This window comes from Melanotaenia boesemani, chromosome 18, assembly GCF_017639745.1.
Source record: "Melanotaenia boesemani isolate fMelBoe1 chromosome 18, fMelBoe1.pri, whole genome shotgun sequence".
Classification (NCBI taxonomy): Eukaryota; Metazoa; Chordata; class Actinopteri; order Atheriniformes; family Melanotaeniidae; genus Melanotaenia; species Melanotaenia boesemani.
This window is the reverse complement of record NC_055699.1, coordinates 15,977,115-15,995,365: the sequence shown is the minus strand read 5'-3', so window position 1 is coordinate 15,995,365 and position 18,251 is coordinate 15,977,115. Positions and strand designations below refer to the sequence as shown.

Below are 18,251 nucleotides of genomic sequence, written 5' to 3'. Positions count from 1 at the left end.
AAAGATGATGTCCCCCATTACATCTGCTGTTCTTGCAGATGAATATGTTCTCACTCACAAATCTTCTTTTCTGGTTGGTGCTGAAAAGCCCTGCAATAATCCAAAGTCAAAGTCTCAACCTGTTTAAACTCCCACTGTTAAAGAGAGCTGGGACTCAAGGGACATAACAATTCCAAAGGCTACAAGGTAATAAAAGGTCTTCAAATCTCAGTTTCAGTAGTTGCAGTGTAATCAAGTTTCACAAGATGATTCACACTGGCCTGGAGCAATCTGGATTAAAGTTTGCAGACTGCACACTGAGCCAAATGTGGCTTCATTGACATAGTACAAGGAGCATTCCCAGTCAGCAAAACAACCTAAAGAATAAACTAAACTACACTACACTATCTAGTTGAAACCAAATTTAGACCAAACGTGTATGGACTATTTAGGTGTACTTTAATGTTTTCAACCAAAAAATGCATTGATTGAATCAAGGTTTTCTAAAACTTCCACAGGAAAATTTGTTTTTGTGAATACAGTGCATCAGTAAGGGATATGACAGTCATAAGGAAATCAACAACCTTAACGAACAACTGCAAAAAAGCTCACAGTATAATGCTCTTTTTGCACAAGCTGATGTTGATGATTTTCTGAGCATTTTAAGAAATGTCTGCAGGCATGCTTTGGTCAAAATATAACAAAGACATGAAATGTTCCCTTAAAATCTATCACATTCTTTCTTTTTCCTCACTCTTATGCTGTAGATTAAGCAACTTAATTCTGTTCTCCTTTCTTCTACAGGGTGCATCTTAGCTGCAATCTCTACTACAACCTCCAATTACAGCTCAAATATGCAATGCATTGGATCCAAACTATACTCATTAACTATTTAGGCACACTACAAGAGTCTGAAGCATACACTGCCTGACATAAGAGCTAATACAAGCACAAATGGCAAACCTGGCTCACACTTTTACTCACCATAATGATGAATGACTGGTAGCTTAATTTTCAAATACTCATGTTTCCTAAGTCTGCAGTTCAACCAATAACAGCTGGTACTAAAGCTTTTTCAAAACTTGTCAACATCCATGTGTTGACTAGCCCTCATTATTAAAACACTGCACTGCAGATGCAAAGACTAAAGTAAGGCTGGCAGTTAGTTTAATACTCTATACATAACTCACAATGTAATTTCTCTGTCAGCTCCAGGAGCCCTCAGTATCACATTGCTTCATTCATTTGTGTTTTAAGACTCTAGTGGCTAATGTTAAGAACTGTTGCTTATTTGGACTGCTTTGAACTGAAATTTGTATTTCTAATGGTGACGAATAATGCATTTACTGATTAAATCCAAAAGAAAATTTCCTACTGATAAAATATTAGAAGTCAGACTATCCAGAAAAAGAATGCATTGAACAAACTAGCTATTTTTTTTAGCTAATTTCTTCCTTAAGTTAAGCTAACTCTGGGCTGTTGATTAGAATTTTCTATTCATAGCCAAGCAAAATGTTTGAGCTTCTCAATTCTGTGATACAGTGAATACAGCATTATTTGACTTTAAATTTGGGAGGAGATGAAGACAAGAAGGCTTGACAATAATCTGAGCTGTAAGTTGTGATGCACTTTTCCTCCCAAGAATCTGAACACTTAACTTAATGTCATATTTTTAAACTTCAGAGGCCCAAAATGATTGGATTGGGGATTTTCCTTAAAGTGGCTCTATTATGTTCATTTCAGGCAAGTTTTTTAAATATGTGAGTCAACAAAGGCAGGAATTAATCAAGCATTTTTCAAAAAAACAATGGCACTTCCTGTTCCTTTGGCTTCTATGGGTTGTGCTCACTTCTGCCCCCAAGCGTTCATATGGCTACCCCCAGCACCAGTAAGAGAGAAGTATACACGTTAAACATATTTAAAAAAGTAAACAAAGTTGAAAATACAGTGGTGCTCTAATGTGAGCCAACAAAAGGGAACTAAAGCATTTCAACTTAATTAAACTAAATATGTAAAGAAAGAGTATTAAACGATAAACTAACATATCAAATGTGTATGTGTGTAGGGTTACCTCCTTAAAATGTGTGGCTATAGGTGCGGCCATCACACAGCAACAGAAGGCAATATCAATTCCTCTGCTTTAGTGTGAGGCGTTTCAAACCACAAATACTACATGTGTTGTAGACAGATGTTGCTTTAGTTAAAACAACTCTTCTATATATGACAGTTGAGTGGTTTATTTCTGAAGTAATCAGCAGGCTTTTCTTTGTGTTCACGATGAGAGGCCCCCAAGTGCCGTTGTAACTTCATTCTGTAAGGCAGAAAGACCTTAACTGGTCAAGCTGAGGGCAAAACATGCCTCATCATATTTTGTTGTCTTATTTTTGGTAGTTGAAATCTCTGTTATTGCTTCATTATTGTTTGCCCATTGGTACTTTTGCAAATTTATCCATGTTTTGCTAGCTGTACAAAAACCACAAGAACCACTGTATTAAATTAAATCAAATAAAAATTTATTTATAAAGCATTTTTTATGCTGGGGCAACACAAAGTGCTTTACATGAAAAAATAAAATAAAGAATTAAAAATAAAATAAATTCATGCATATTAAAAACAAAACGAGCCTTTACACACATCAAAATAGACTACGTAACAATAAAAAAAAAAAAGTCTTTCACACAGTTGCTCGCACACACATGCATACATACACACAAAGCAGCCCAACTAAAAGTGATAAACATCTGGCTTGATGCTGCTGTGAGGAAACAATATAATGGGATCCATCCACACCAGGAGCCAGTCGACCCATGTCCTACAGCAGCCACTATCATGGCAACCACCCCGACCAGTGCAGACCGGTGGTCCACACCCCAGCCATAAGGCTGCAGTGCAGGGCCTCAGCTACCCAGACAAGGGCGATCACCGTAGCAACAACCCCCAGACTGAGCAGGCAAAACACCCAGTGTGGAGGATCCCCATGAGGAAAACTCTGGAGTTAAAACAAAGATTAAATAACCTTAAAAAACAATAAGAACAGTTGAGAATTTTAGAGGTTGTTATTGTTGTCCTAAGGCTCTGCAGTCAAGTAGCAGAAAACAGAAATAATTGTCTGTAATTTTCCCCTTCGCTCTCACTAGTTTTAAACTCATACCGTTTTTTCAATGACCTTTTGTGACTCATCTGATTATACAAAGTTGTTTCATTTGCATTTCTTTTTAAAGATATTTTAAATAAGCTATTTGACATTCAGAAGTGAATCTGAATCTGTCTAGGACTGCATGTCATACCAGACATTCAGTCTTTTGAAATTAAATCTACAACACAATAAATTGTGGCAAAATTGTATATTTTATTAATTCAGTGTAAATGAACGTTCTTGAGGATTAGATTCTTCATTTTGTGTACGTGATAATACTTCATATCCTCCAGGTTCTTATCCAGTACAGGCTGCAACTCATCTTCATTCTGCTTTTCTTTCTTTCAACTTATCACTTGGGAGTCTGGCTTTTCAGCAAACTCTCATTCAAGATTCAAGTACAACTTTTTCTTTCAAATGAATAACTTGACTGTCTGCAGAGATTTAAGGGTTGTTTGTCCCTCCTTTACTATAAAAAAAATATTGTTTTACAACTTTAATACCAGAACACAATTCACACAACAGTCGCACAGTTACACCCCGATGCTTTTCTGTGCATCACTGGGGATTTTAGTCATGTCACACTGGAGTCTACCAACTTTCAGTCAGTATGCTGACTGCACCACGGGACAGTAAAACTCTGGACCTACTTTATACTAACACTGAAGCAGCCAACACAGCCCCCACCCCCCAGCTTGAAAGATCAAACCACAATCTGGTGTGGTTAACACCTCAGTATGTTCCTGTGGTTGAAAGGCTCCCAGTCCCCACCTAAGCTTCTTAAATATTCCTCAAAAAGTGAGAAGTTTGTTCTTGTTCTCCCGGCCCAGGAACAAGAAAAATAGTTTGTACTGGTCTGTTTAATTCATACTCCACCAGAAACTTTGTACGCGACAGGGAAGGGATTACTATAGGGGGAAAGTCTGTGTTTTTATGTGCTATGAGAAATTGCGTCCATGGCAGGGTTGGTTTGTGCATGTGGTGGTCTCCATGTCTTAAATCACATGTTTTTTTTAATATTTATGTACTTTCTCAAAACCTCAATCAGCTGTTTATTAAAACTGTCCGTTTAACCACTCATTAGAGAAAATGCCACAACTTTCCTTTTTATTCTTTTCCACGTTAACCGAAACCCAAATGTCTGACCAATCACAAAATACTTCTGGGAGTCGCACAAGAAGAAAGTTCTGCATGGCCGATGTTTTGAGAAATGTCCTCATTCACAACTGCAAGAGCAAAATGACATCATCTTGTTCTCTTGACCTCAAGAACAAGAAAAAGTTCTCACTTCTTGCGGTGTATGTAACAGTTGTTTGTTAGAGACACTGAGAAAACTCAACAATACCACCTGATTAGATACCCATGACATAAAAATTACAGATGTGCAATTATCCCATCTCATTTATGTATCCAATTTTAGCATAACATTTAATTTACGAAAAAAATCCAGGTATATTTCTCCTATGTAATGACAGCTTACAGAAATAATTAGGAAGAAAATAATTAAAGGGTTTATATTTCTCTTTCCTTTATATCATCTCTTAATTTGTACAACTCTGAGCTCTGAGGGTTTAGTGCTAAAAATGTATGACAAGCAACTTAATTACACAGTGAGATTGACAAAGGCTTTGCAGGTCTCAAATGATAGACTCAAACTAATTACCCGAATATTCAAATGCTGCATTTACCCTGCATATACTTTACCTAGACTATAAAATGACAGGCCACAGATGGCTCAATTACACAAATGAGATGAAATAGAGGTCTCAATGGAAATTAAAAAATGAGTGAGGAAAAAATATATGCTTGATTTGCCAGCCTTCAACTCATTGCAGTGCTGTATATAGGTTCAAGTGTTTTGAACAATCATATCTGAGCCATGCCCTAAAGGGTACTTCGTGTGGATGAGGCCATTCTTAGTCTTTAGATTTAGGACAAAAAAAAAAAAGCTTTGACTAGAAGTATGTGGGCTGGAAAAGAAAGTAGTAAGTGGAAAAGTTAAATTGGATGTTACAGTGTGTTTATTCTAACCAGCTTGCACAAATCCTGAGATCAGATAAAATTAAACATATTAAACGCCCCACTGCAAACTAGATGTAAATAGAGGGCAAGGATGCTCATAAGCTAAAATAGCTGCATCTGTATTGTCATTTCTGTCTTACACCAGCATGCATTGTTTATATTTATAATGTGAATGCTCATGCCCTGTGTTTTACTTGTCAGTTTGTCTGCCTGAAAATGTTTGTGTTAATGACCTGTGAAGGTGCAGTCACTCATCCTGACCATCTGTTGGTACTGGCACATGACCCAGCTGGTCAAGCACAGACAGATGAATCATCCGGTCGGCTTCTAGACCCAGACTTCACCTCGAACTGTGTCTCACATCATGTCAGCCTCCACAGTTCAGTGGGCATAATTTTCTTCTTCCTTTTTTTTTCTCTCTTTTAATGTCCCCAAGTGCCAATGCAGAGGTCAACATCTGGTTTCAGGGTTTCTTATAACACAGTGTTTCAGTTAATTTCTCCAGGGTATTTAGACGAGGTGAGATTTCATCAGCTGTTTTTAGGATCTGTTTGAAATTACACTTTAATCCAGCATAAAAACACTTTTGAATTATTTTGAATTAAAAAGTTTGACGCATCTCTGGCTATGGCTACGTCAGATATTCTTAATCTGTTTGGAGAAACTGGACATCACAATTGATGCATATTGATATGTAAACATCAAAGTTTTTTACAAACATTTTTCCTTTTTACTTTAGTTGAATTGAACTGAACTGAAAAAAACAACAAAACATTTGGATCCTTTTCAAAAGAAACATACCTCAAAATACCCGTCTGACAGTCATGTGAAGTTTTTAACAGTTGGCCAATGTTGCTACAGAGCCCATGGAAGAACTGAGAAATACTCTGGGATACTCAGCCCATATTCTACACATGGTTCTCTACACAATGAGTCCAAGAGCATCCAGGAGAAGATGCAACGACATGAAAATCTCTGCATTGGCTTTAGCTTGAGAACCAATTAAACAGAGAAATGGTTAGCCAATAACAATGTGGCCTTTCCAATCATGGACAATTTTTCAAAAAAGGCTTTCTTGTTTTTTTTAATACATTTTAAGCCTTTACACATTAATATATAGTAGTAAAATGGCTCAATGCAGACAAAATTTTATCTTAATGCAATACTGGCCCTCCTGGTCTCTGCAGGAAGGTTAGTAAACTAGGTCGATGTGGCATCAACAGAGTTGCAGAACTTCAGCTTACACCAAAAGTATTAGGAAAGAATCCTTATTAATAACCCAACATTTGTTTTTGAAACTGCTTGAAACATTTGTTTGGTAAACATTTCAATATGTGAGCGATAAATGTGCTGCAGTGCCAAACCACCGAGCTGCATCTATGAGTTTGGCAATCAGAGGTTCATAACTTGGCCTCCATGTTTCTACAATATTCTCTTTCCAACACTGGATTTCTGTCAGCCCCCTAATTCTTAATTCCCCTTTAGTTCTTACACCATGGGTCTGTTTTGAGCAGTTTTGCTCTCCTCCCACTTCTTTCTTTCTTTTCCTTTTTCTTCTTGTTCTATCCCCCTCTTTCAAAACATGACTCGACTCCAAGCAATTTCATTTCCAAGTGTCCTTCTTGCTTCTGTGTTTTTGTCAGGCTTCTTTTTTTTCTCTTGTTTAAAGCCCCTATGCTTCTATTCATTGCAGACAAATAATTATCTAAGTACATGACACTTCATCATGTTTACTCTGTTTCTATATGCGGGGAAATCTTTGCGTGATTGTATCAATAAGTTCTACAGCTTAGCTCCCGAACTGCTTATTATTTGGAAATGCATCCTTATTCTTAGTTAAAGTTCTGCATGTTTTGCAATCACCAGCAAGTTTTTATAAACAGCCATTGTGCATTTAACTGTCACCAACTATGTTGTCTTGGTTTACCTTTCTTCTGTGATAGTTTGCACATCATTATTTGTTTCTGTGCACTCTGCAGTCATCCTGGTCTCAAATTAGTATAGTTATCTGTTTTTGTGTGTACAGTTTGTTTGTGTGTGTGCAGGATCACTGTCGCCCTTGCAGCTGGTGATGGGATGTGAGGCAAGAAAGAGTAGGGGTCCACTCTACCCGTTGTTAGAGGACATTTATCACACAGAACCAGGAAACAAACAATCACTGCTGGATACCTGCACCCATGAAACACATCCAAATGCACTAAAGAAGCAGACCATTGTTCAAATGACAGAAAACAGACCAAAAATTAACCAGCTAACATTTTAGTAATTCATTCATTCCTTAATTTTCTATACCCCTATTTCCAATTCAGAGTTGCAGGGAAGCTGGAGCCTATTCCAGCAATCAGTAGGCGAGAGGCAGGGTACACCGTGTTCACCAGTCCATCACAGGGCATATAATGATTAAGAAAATCTTTTCTGCACACCTGTTTCCAGTTTGAGAAACTGATACTTTTCTATGTTTTGGGGTTTTTTTTTATCAGTATATGTGGAGTGCCTTTTAATTTTAGGCTGAAGATCAAACATCTCCATCGGCTCAGAAAAGATGTGATATGGAAGAATGTCAATATTTTTCACTTTTCAGCATACAGAAAAATTGACTCGTGTGAACCATCACACTTCTCTCCTGTATGCAGCTGTTTTCCAGGTGTTGGTCAAAAATCAATCCCTCCAAGGCATTAAAAAGATTTCACTCAGCTGATACCACATCAGCCTTCACTTTTCCTCCTCATGCCCTCCACATGCCCCAAAGCTTCTCCTGCTTTCCTGTTCATCTGCCCTCTACATGACTTTCCCCTCCTCTTTTCCCTCGCATTCTTCAATACTTGATCCTCTCATCCGTGCCTGTCCTCTTACCACATTTTTCGTCGACTCTACCCAGCTGTCCCCTCCACACTTTTCCATATACTCCTCATCTTCCATGAGTGATGGGGGTAAGACATAGGCGTGATGAGGGGGGGAGTAGAGACAGAAGAGAAGTCACTCTATCAACCACAGTCTGATAGTTCATCAGCAGCTGTTTAGTGCACTGCTACTTCGTCTTCATTAGCCACCCCTGGTCTTCCTTCATTCAAAAGTCATTAGTAAAGGTATCAAAAATCCTGCAACATTTCATCCATGGGCCATCGTCGCCTTTTCAGGTCTTCATTTAGAAGAGATAGAAATTATCTCTCTGTTATTTCAAGCTGATGGTGGAGTGTTATCGAACATGCAGGGAATTGCAGGCTATGTGAAAACCTCTACATGGAAATTAAATCGTGCTGTAGGTGGTAAAATAATTTTACAGAGGAGTTATTAAATGAGCCACATTAAACGACAGGCATGAGATCGCAATATTTAATCCAGAATGGATTTCTGGCTTTTGAATGAAATGAAAATGTATTCATAGCTATCTGAAATGAAACCACTTCTACTTTGAATGTATTCTGCAGCTTATCAGATCACAGTGGGTTATAAAATGCTTGCCACAGTGTTAATGGTGGGTACAGCAGGTGTTTGAGTGAATTGCCACTCATTGTTTTTTTGTTTTGTTTTGTTTTGTTTTGTTTTGTTTTTTTTGTTTATCACAGATAACTACTGGAACGCTGCGTCATTTACTACCCCATCATCCTACCTGCACTTTGCCACCTTTCAGGGTGAGACCAGCGCTGACATCTCTTTCTATTTCAAGACAAGTGCACCCTATGGCGTCTTTCTGGAAAACCTGGGAAACACTGACTTCATCCGTCTGGAGCTCAAATGTAAGATGCTTTTGAGTTACTCTGTGAGTGCATGTGAGTCATTACTTTGTGTTTGCCTTTCTCCTTCTCTCACTCTTACATTGAGTCTTTAGCTAGCTAAATGTGAGGCTTAATCCAGCAGTCCATCTAATGGTGGTGGGTGCATGCTGCCAAACACACACACATTGAATCACATAAAAGCTTGTGCAGACAGATGGACACACACCAGAAAAAGGCTTTTGCCTTGCTGATTATAGCACACACTTTGTGTGATTGCAAGAGAGAGCAATCATTTATTTAAGGTAATTGGTGTGTGCAATAATTATGTCCATTATGAACCTTTGTTTAACGAAATCACCCATTTTCAAGGATGACATAACACAAGCCCTTCCTCACACATACATACCCTTTTATGTGTGTGTGTGTGTGTGTCTTTCTGTCTTTTTCTCCTTCTCTAAAAAATAAAAAAAAGGCATTATGTGAATATGTGCATTTGAATTCCTTTAAAAAGCATTTTCCATTACAGAGAATATACAGAAAAACACATTAACAGTACACCCACATGCTGAAGGATGTTTGTGCTTCAGTTTTCAGTGGGTGCATCACACACTGAAAAAGTATTCTCAAAAGGAAACCATCTTCAAATTTCATGTCATCTCTTCTAATACGTGTGGCATGCAGATAAGCTCTCAAATTTTATTAAAGGGTAAAAACAACACAATTCAAGTGTCTGGTCATCTTTTGAGTTTTCTGTTTTGTTTTTTTTTTTCTGCTCGCTGGAGTTTGCAAAATTTTCCCTGTGTATGGTTGTTTGTTTGTGCTGGCTCTGTGATGGACTAGAAAGAAATGCATGAATGAATGAAATTCCAACAACAACAATAAGCGCCAAATAAACTACAGGCTTTCCACTGTAATGCCAAAGCACTTGGACAATTAGGTTTCTGAGATTACCTGTGTCAAACTCTCTCTGAACTTTGTCCTGTACAAACTTTGCAGGCAGAAAAACAGTCAGAAAATCTTGGGATTTCCATCATAAATAAAACATATTTGCATTTTCAGGACTGAGAGAATTGCAAACATATTTTACACTATACAGTGCATTTTGATTTCTCTCTATAACTTAATTTAAACCCCTGTCAAAAGCTCCAAATATATGTTTCTTTCTGTTTGTTTTTGTTTTGTTTTGTTTTGTTTTTTTAGTTTGTGAAAGAAAAAGGAAGTTGGTATGCAGCTATGTTTATCTGGCACATGTCAAAGTAGTCAGTGATCTGTATTTGTTTTCATTGTAAAGGCAATCATTTACTCCATTAGACTTTCAGACAAAAACTTGCCAAACATTTGCACTTGAAATGGAAGAGAGGGCAGCAGAGGAGAGAAGAAGCAGACATTTTAAATCCCACATAAAAGGGTAAATTTTACAGTCTCTTATTCCATACTGAGAGTTATGATTGACATGTCATTCACTCGGCTTCTATGATCTGTTCCAGTGGCTCAAATTAAATTCCCTGCTGCCACAGTGGAACTGTTCTCATCAAGAGTTTTAAATTCTCTTCAAATTAATCACAGAGCTGCATTGTGAAGGGGACTCTAGGCGCAGCATGGCTGTCTATTGATGACTAATAGCATCTCATCAGGATTCAAAGGGAACTGAATGTGTGGTGTCAGAGGTGCTTACTGACCATTTCCTGCTGTTGTGGCTGGCTTATCTTGTTGAGTCAAAATGTCAAATCAGTGAACAGATTCTAAATTGACAGAGGTATTGTAAACCTGAGTTCATCACACTAATTGATAAAGCTTGCAGCTTTTTAGCACTTGTGTTCTAAAAACTCTTTAAGCCTTCTTTTATTTTCTATTGCAATTTTTTTTTACAACTGCACACTTACATGCACAAATTTCTTCTAGGCAGAAGAAGACTATGCATATGCTATGCAAGATTTCTATGGGGGGTTTAGTGTTTGTCTTTAAAACGTGCACATTGAAGACAAAGACAGCAAGTATTTAGCCTGTCACGGCTGCAGTGTGTGCAGGCGACTGTGTGCACGTGTCTCCCAAGGCTTTTAAAAGCCCCCACATTGATTTCCTCTCTTCTCTTCCTTGCTATCATCTTGCATTTTGCCCCACAGCACGCATTTAGACACACAATTGCAAAACAACTCGCATGCACGCTCACACACATCAGTGCACACATAATCTCTGCCCTCTCTCTGGTGCAAAAGTTCTATCTGCTGCAATCCAGTCAAGGCATGAAATGACAGCATTAAGCTAGAATAGCAAGGCTTTGGCACTGCAGGGGCTTAGAGCACTGAAACACACACACTCACTGATACACTCATAAAATCTTGTTAAAAAATAAATACACTTTACTGTGACCTCAGCAAAATCAAAGTCACATTCTTCTTTGAGTCTTAATAGTTAGATATCGTCAGATATAAACATATAAATGTTTTGGAGAGAAAGCGTTAAAGCCGTGTTTAGAGGTGTCTGAGCTAAGACCATATTGAAATGTTCTTAAATACACAAATGCATGACTTGTTGGAGTCTCTTTATCTTGAGGGAAAGTATTTTCCATAAGCCATATGCCATGTTTTCAGTCCTTAAAAAGCGCCATCACAGCGTCTGCCTTACCCAGAAGTTATATTTAAGTCTGATAACCAGCAAAGAAAACTTCTTTCCAGCTAGATTATGGATTAGAAACTGTATCATTCCCTTTTTTGTTATTTGAAGACCAAACAGGGTTTACTTCTTAAATTTAGCCTTAGGCTCTACAGATTTGTCAGATGCCTTTCTAACTTTTAAAGCAATATCTAGTTCTCAAATAAGAAGACAGCCAACACTGATTGTTTTGTTTTTAACTTATTTAAATGATCCAAAGTTAATCTTTTTTCTTTATCTTCTCTTTTTAAACTCTGGGAAAAAGTCAGAACTCTTAACATCATTTTATGTACTTGTTTTTTTTTTTTGTTTTTTTTTTTTATGCAGATGGAAACTTTTATTTGAAGAGCCAAAAGCAAAGAAATGCTCAAATTATAAGAAAATACAGGGGCAGATTTTCCTGTGGCGTTCTGAGTTTGGCTCACACATAGAGAATTTTTCATCCTTTTAAAAGGTACAGTCTGTCCCACTCGCTCCCGCGAGTAAAAAACATGGAGTGAAAGGCTAATAAAAACAAATCAGACAAACAACAAAGAATTAGCAACTTTAACAGAACAGAGATTGAAGAGATAATACACTGCCAGACATCTGAAAATAGATGAACAGCAGCCAAATTGAACTTCACATTAGACAAATACACAAGCACTCATATGCACACCCACACAGGCAGCGATCTTTCACACAAAGACGTTCACAGTTTCTTTCACTATTTATCATCATTTGGTTGTGCTGTGCTGACGCATAATTTAGGACTGGGCTCTTTCAGCCTCCGTGTAAAAATGATAAATATAAAACCAAATAGCAAAAATAAAAAGGTGAACAGTTTTTTTTGTTGTTGTTGTTGTTTGCTTTGTTTTTGTTTTTTATCCAGGTCAGCATGCAAGTAAATGCACACATACCAAAGCAAAACTACATTCACACACATATTTACACTAATGACATCTATATTGGTAATGCAAATAGATGAGGCAAGCTTTAGGTTTATTCCTGTCTCTGGACACAGACCTGTAGGGCATACATCTCGCTTTACATTGGTAATAAAACAACACGCAAGAATGTCAAAAACACACACACACATATAGTGTATTGTGTTATTACACAGCTTTGTATAAACTTTGTGTCCATTGGGATATTGTGATTTGTGATTGGCTTTCTTTAAGCATTTAAAATAAGTGATTTGCCCCCACCTCCCACCCCTTGCAGACTCACTCTGAGTAGGCAGACATCATTAATTCAGAATACTAAAGGCTGTCAAAGGGCATCTGCAGTGTGTGTGTGTGTGTGTGTGTGTGTGTGTGTGTGTGTGTGTTTATCTGTGTGCTGTTGTGTGTTGTAAATTGTGGGTGCTTAAATGTTTAAGCAATTTATTTTAAATTTATCTCATGGGTTAATCTGCTCAGCACACTCAGACAGGCTTTTTCTGTGATGATTTCTGCATCTCACATAATAATGATCACAACAAAGGGGAAAATAAAATAAAAAGCATCATAGGCATCATTAGGCATGGACCACCCAATGTTTTTTTTTTTCTTTTTTTTCCATTTTTCTTAAATTGCATTGGATTTCAAAGAATGAATAACAATCTTTTTAAAAAAGCATCTGTTGAGATTTCATTTTGATAAAGAAAGACCCCCAATATAAGAACACAAACAAGCTGTGTTTTAGTATAGTGTGTGTCATTACAGTATATGTATGACAAGTACGCACTTGGTTTGAACAAGAGAGTGCATTACTTCCAGGGCTTTTCACTTTTAGCATCTGGAGGCACTGTGGCTGTGAATATAAGACGTGTCTACAAAAGAAAGGGTGGAAGAATGCAGGTGAAGCAGACAAGATTAGACCAGGGGACAGAAAAAGCTGTGTCCTGCTGATGTGGCACCAGATGAGTCAAAACATGATGGCCACTGCCCCATCTCAAAGCAGAAATATGGGAAGAGGAGGGCTCTTTAGCCTGCTAGGTCAGTAGTCATCAAACATTTTTAGCATAAGACACACAATGAACGGAGCGTGGATTCCCATGGCACATTTTTACATGTTATTATACATGTAAGAAACCTCATTTCAGTAGACCAGTAAACAATGAATGGCTCCACAAACTAAAATTAGCTCAATTACAGTATTATTAATCAATAAATTAATTATTATATATTAAATTATTGATAATATGGCCCAAAGTATTCAGTGTGCAAGACAAACAAAGAGCAGAAGTTATGCTAACAAAGCAGAAATCATGATAAAGTCCATGTTTAAATAACTAAGGAGGTCTATGTGTAACATAAATAATGTTTGTTATCAAATCAAAATGATGAAAGATTAACAGAAACTTTCAGCAGCATCCCTTTTTTCTGAGCAGAAGAAGAAGTGAAGAGCACAAAAAATAGATGAGACACCAAAGGTTTGGTTAAGACGAGGAGAATATTAAGGACCCAGAGTTAATACATTTATCACAGTTAAAAAGCAGCGGCCATCACACACAAGATCTAGAGACTCAGCAGAGACCAGGGTCAGTTAATTAACTAAATTTAACAGTGTAGGAAACATGCAAGCACCTGATTTATTCATCAGTTTGAAGGTTTTTACATTTTTTCATTAAGATTTTATTACTGCTGCTGAAAATTATAACAAATTTACTCTTTAAAATTTGCACTCAGTTGTTAATATAAATGGAAAATTGCAACTTATATTTATTTAACACTGAAGAAACTTAAAAAAATGGTAGACTTAGCTGAATATCCTAACTATCTGGACTAGAATAAGTCACAACTTTCTCAAGATCAACACTTCTGGAAATGCAGATAAAAAATAAATAAATGGAAAAGAAATGCAAGTATGAAGGAAGTAAGATGCAGAAAAGGGATGACAAGTCAAGGATAACAGCGCTGGATGAGACCGTTGTTTTTTGTTGCTCCTACACTAAAAAAATAAAATGAAAAGAAATATAAATAAACAAACAACAGTACAGTTTGCTTTAGAAAGAATGCAAGACCAAATACTGAGAGAATAGCTGAGAACAGATTAAAGCAATATAAAACAGGAGAAAAAAGACCAGGCACATTGATTGGGGAAAAAACAAAAAGAAGAAAGTTCATTTCCCCATTGACTTCTTCATAAAATTACCCAGTGAAATAGGCTAATGAAGCTATAATGAACCAGTAAAGTATGGAGCTATTTATCATCACAATGGCTGCAGCACACTGGTGTGAATGGCAACAACAGGCCCCTATTAGACTGTGTGCTTCTTATAGAACAGTTTAACGGTAAAGTTGCTTAAGAAAAGAGGCCTTGAACATTTTGCTGGGGCCACCACTGAAAACATACAAACTCAGAACATCTTTCAGCTGGAAAAAAATTAGACTCACGTTGTCTAAACTGCTAAATGTGTCATATTTCTGGAGGCCACTATCCAATTATATGAGTTGGAAAAGAAAAAAAAATCATACCACTCATTTTGGCTGTAGCACAGTCATGCACAGACAGAGGTGAAAGGTGAAAGCCATCCAAACGTGACCTCTGGAGCTGCAACATCTGGACAGGGCAGGTGGTAGGGTCAGTCACTCAGGCACAGTGACATAAATGAGCATTTTAACTGACCATGGTCATAAAAAGGAATAACACTGCCCCCTTTTGGTTCTTTGAAATGGTAAACAGCTGGACAATAGAGTTGCAGTACATTCTCTGACAATCCCTCAGCTTTAATCCTCCATAACACAGCCCAAACACACACATCACCTCTCGCAAATCCACTCAGTTGGAGATAATGAAAATTAATCTTGCCCTACCTTCCATCTGTATACATTCACTGTGACCTCTGTTTCTTCCATCCCTGTTTGGTTTTCCTGGCCAAGAAATAATGCAACAGTGTTATTTCATATAAAACAAACAGGTCTGAATTGTGAGTGAGATTGGTCTATAGTTGTGAGGTGATGTACTGTAAAAAATAGCAAATAAGATGTTAGATTAGAAATTGAAGGCATGAATACCTGCCAAGTTGATAATGACAAGACAGTGTGTTTGAGGTTTGGTGACAAACATCTGCTAGTAAGGTTACTTTCTGTCACTCTGCAGCCCCCAAGGTGGTCTCCTTCTCTTTCGATGTGGGAAATGGGCCAGTAGAGCTAACTGTGCACTCGGCTACACCCCTCAACGACGACCAGTGGCATCGTATAATGGCTGAGCGTAACATCAAAGAAGCTGTCCTCCAGCTGGATCAAACCTATCGGGCATCACGACTTGCTCCCACACAGGGACACACAAGACTAGAGCTGTTCAGCCAGCTCTACGTGGGTAAGGCACACACACTTACTCTCACTCGATCCAAACTATAAACAATCCTTATATGCAGGACTGAATCATGTACACACGTTTGATTGCAAACTTAATATCAGCTTTGTAAAAGATGGACTCTCAGAGAAACAAATTTCATCATAATTATGGACTCTATGTGAAAAGCAAGTAACACCCTCCATGTAAATGTAATTGGATTTGATTGTTAGTTTAAAAGCCTTTCTGGATGAACTTAATTTCTAATAATGCAGCTGTGAGAATGTGTGATTGTGTCATACCTTAAAGAGCAAGCTTCATGGAAAATTATAGTTTTCTCATAAGAGGCTTGAGTCCAGCTTAGCCTCAGCTACCACTAATTAAATTAATCCAGGATACACTTGCACACACTCAAACACGGACGTGCTACCATTAATGATACTCACGGACACACAGATATCCCTGGAAACTCTTCCATGCATGTGATTAAAGCTTTTGCTATATTCAAAACTGGCTTACTTTCAGAGGTCGTTTCTCTGTTACTTTAATACATGTTAAAGGAAAATTGCTTTCTTAAATACTTGAATTTGCATTTCTGTTTCTTTGTATACAGACTGAACAGAGAGGATACCAACTCTGATTTACTCTATCTTTATTACCATTCGGAGCAAGTTATGTCTGAATATGATTTTCTACAAGTTAGGTTTGACCTTGATGGATTGCCTCGGGTTCATCGGAAGTTCAAATGGCAGGATTTCCATCTAGTTTATTCGTTATGATTTCACTTCTATTTCATTTTTGTCTTTTGTGCTGAGCTGTCAGTACTCTGCAGACCAAACTCCAGGGCTGAAATAGTTTTAGGGATTTTCGGATAGAAGAAAAAGTGCTGAGGCGGATCACAAACTTCTTACTATCTTATAGAAAGAGTTCTGCCTAAAGGAGATTGCTGCAATTTCCAATCAGGCATCCCGATTTGATAGCCGTAATTCTCCCGATCCCCATTTGTAATCTATTTCCCTCGCCTCATCCTTTTGCTGATTTGAACATCTTCACCTTATCGTGCACCCATTCTGCTTTTGCTATATTTGTACTGACATTTAATGAAATGGAAAGAAGCGAGAAAGGTTTTGTCTTTGCCTATGAAACCAGGAATGTGAATGGCTTCTCGACAGGGCTTCAGCCATCGTTTAATTTGCATGTGTGTATTCTGGTCTCAGGTGTGTGTGGGGCACCTTTCTAACACTGGGAGAAATAAGGGAAGGATTGTTTGTAACCACAAGCACGGAGGTGACAGCACCTTGTCATATCTTCTCTCTCTCATCCCTGTTTCATTTCAAAGTGGAGGAATTGCTTTAAGTTACAACATAATACACAGGTAGAGACCCAGCCAGTCACAAAAGGTGGACCTCCAGATAGAGATCTTTTTGTGTCTGATCAAAAGATTTAGGAAGAGCAAAGGGAGCCCTGCAGGCAACAAGATTTTGTCTAGAATCACTTGATTCTGCTGTATAACAGTTACTTCCACCTCACATTTGTCCTATTTCTGTTATGACTTTTTAAACGCTGATCCAATCCAATCCAACTTTAATTATAGAGCACTTTCATTGATAATAATGAAAATAATAAAAGCTAGACACTAATAAAGAATACAACTTTAAATTCTGCTGCAATGATCATTGTTTGAAATACAAAGCAGCCCAAGAAAGTTTCATTATTCTCATCGTGCTTTATATTTCACATAAACAAACACGAAGGACATGCAACAGGATGCTTGCCTGTTTTTGTTAAACTTAGTCTTGTTTTCATTTCTGTATCCTGTCCTTGACTCCTTCTCAATCAATATGCTCCTTGTCAAGCGTTTGATTGCTTCAGTGTTTACTGCACAGTGGCTCATTTGCTCTAATGGCCACAAAAGTAAATGTTATACCATCAGGCTGCCGTCATTTACCTCACACTGTTAACTTTTAGCTTTCCAATTCACTTCATACGTGTACATAACAATTAATCCTACCACATTTTATTCGTTTTATGCCACCATTGATTGATTTTCAACATCTTTCATTTTTGCATGTTTTAACTCAGCTGTCTCTTGGTTGGATTGTTTTGTTTTTCTGTGTGTGCATTGCTCCTTTTGTTGTGTTTGTTTTCCTTGCCTGCTATTTTGCATCGATCGGCATGCTCTTAACTACATGTGCGGGACACCCATCACAGGGAAACCAGCCTCGCTCACCTGCCAAGACAGTAGGTAACATTTAATCAGTACGACAAAAGGTGTTTGTGCACATACCAAATATGACAAATAAACCCATAAAAATAGTAGATTTTAACTTCAGTTATAGGTAATCACAATAAGATGTACACAACAAGCATGCATTTACTGGTTATTGAATTTAAACCTATATATATATATGCATAAATGCAACGTTTGTATGTATAACCTGCTTCTAAACAGCATTTTTCTTATTTACATCTCCCATCAAGTTCAC

General features: G+C 37.6%; 1 protein-coding gene across 1 annotated transcript in view; it reads left to right on the top strand.

The window, feature by feature from the left end:
- The window catches only part of cntnap2a (contactin associated protein 2a), a 383,333-nt gene that overhangs the window by 331,840 nt on the left and 33,242 nt on the right, over positions 1–18,251 (top strand). Inside the window, exons 18-19 of the mRNA XM_041967941.1 lie at positions 8,704–8,874; positions 15,571–15,789. Of these exons, the coding sequence (XP_041823875.1) occupies positions 8,704–8,874; positions 15,571–15,789 (390 nt within the window). The remainder of the gene's footprint in view (positions 1–8,703; positions 8,875–15,570; positions 15,790–18,251) is intronic.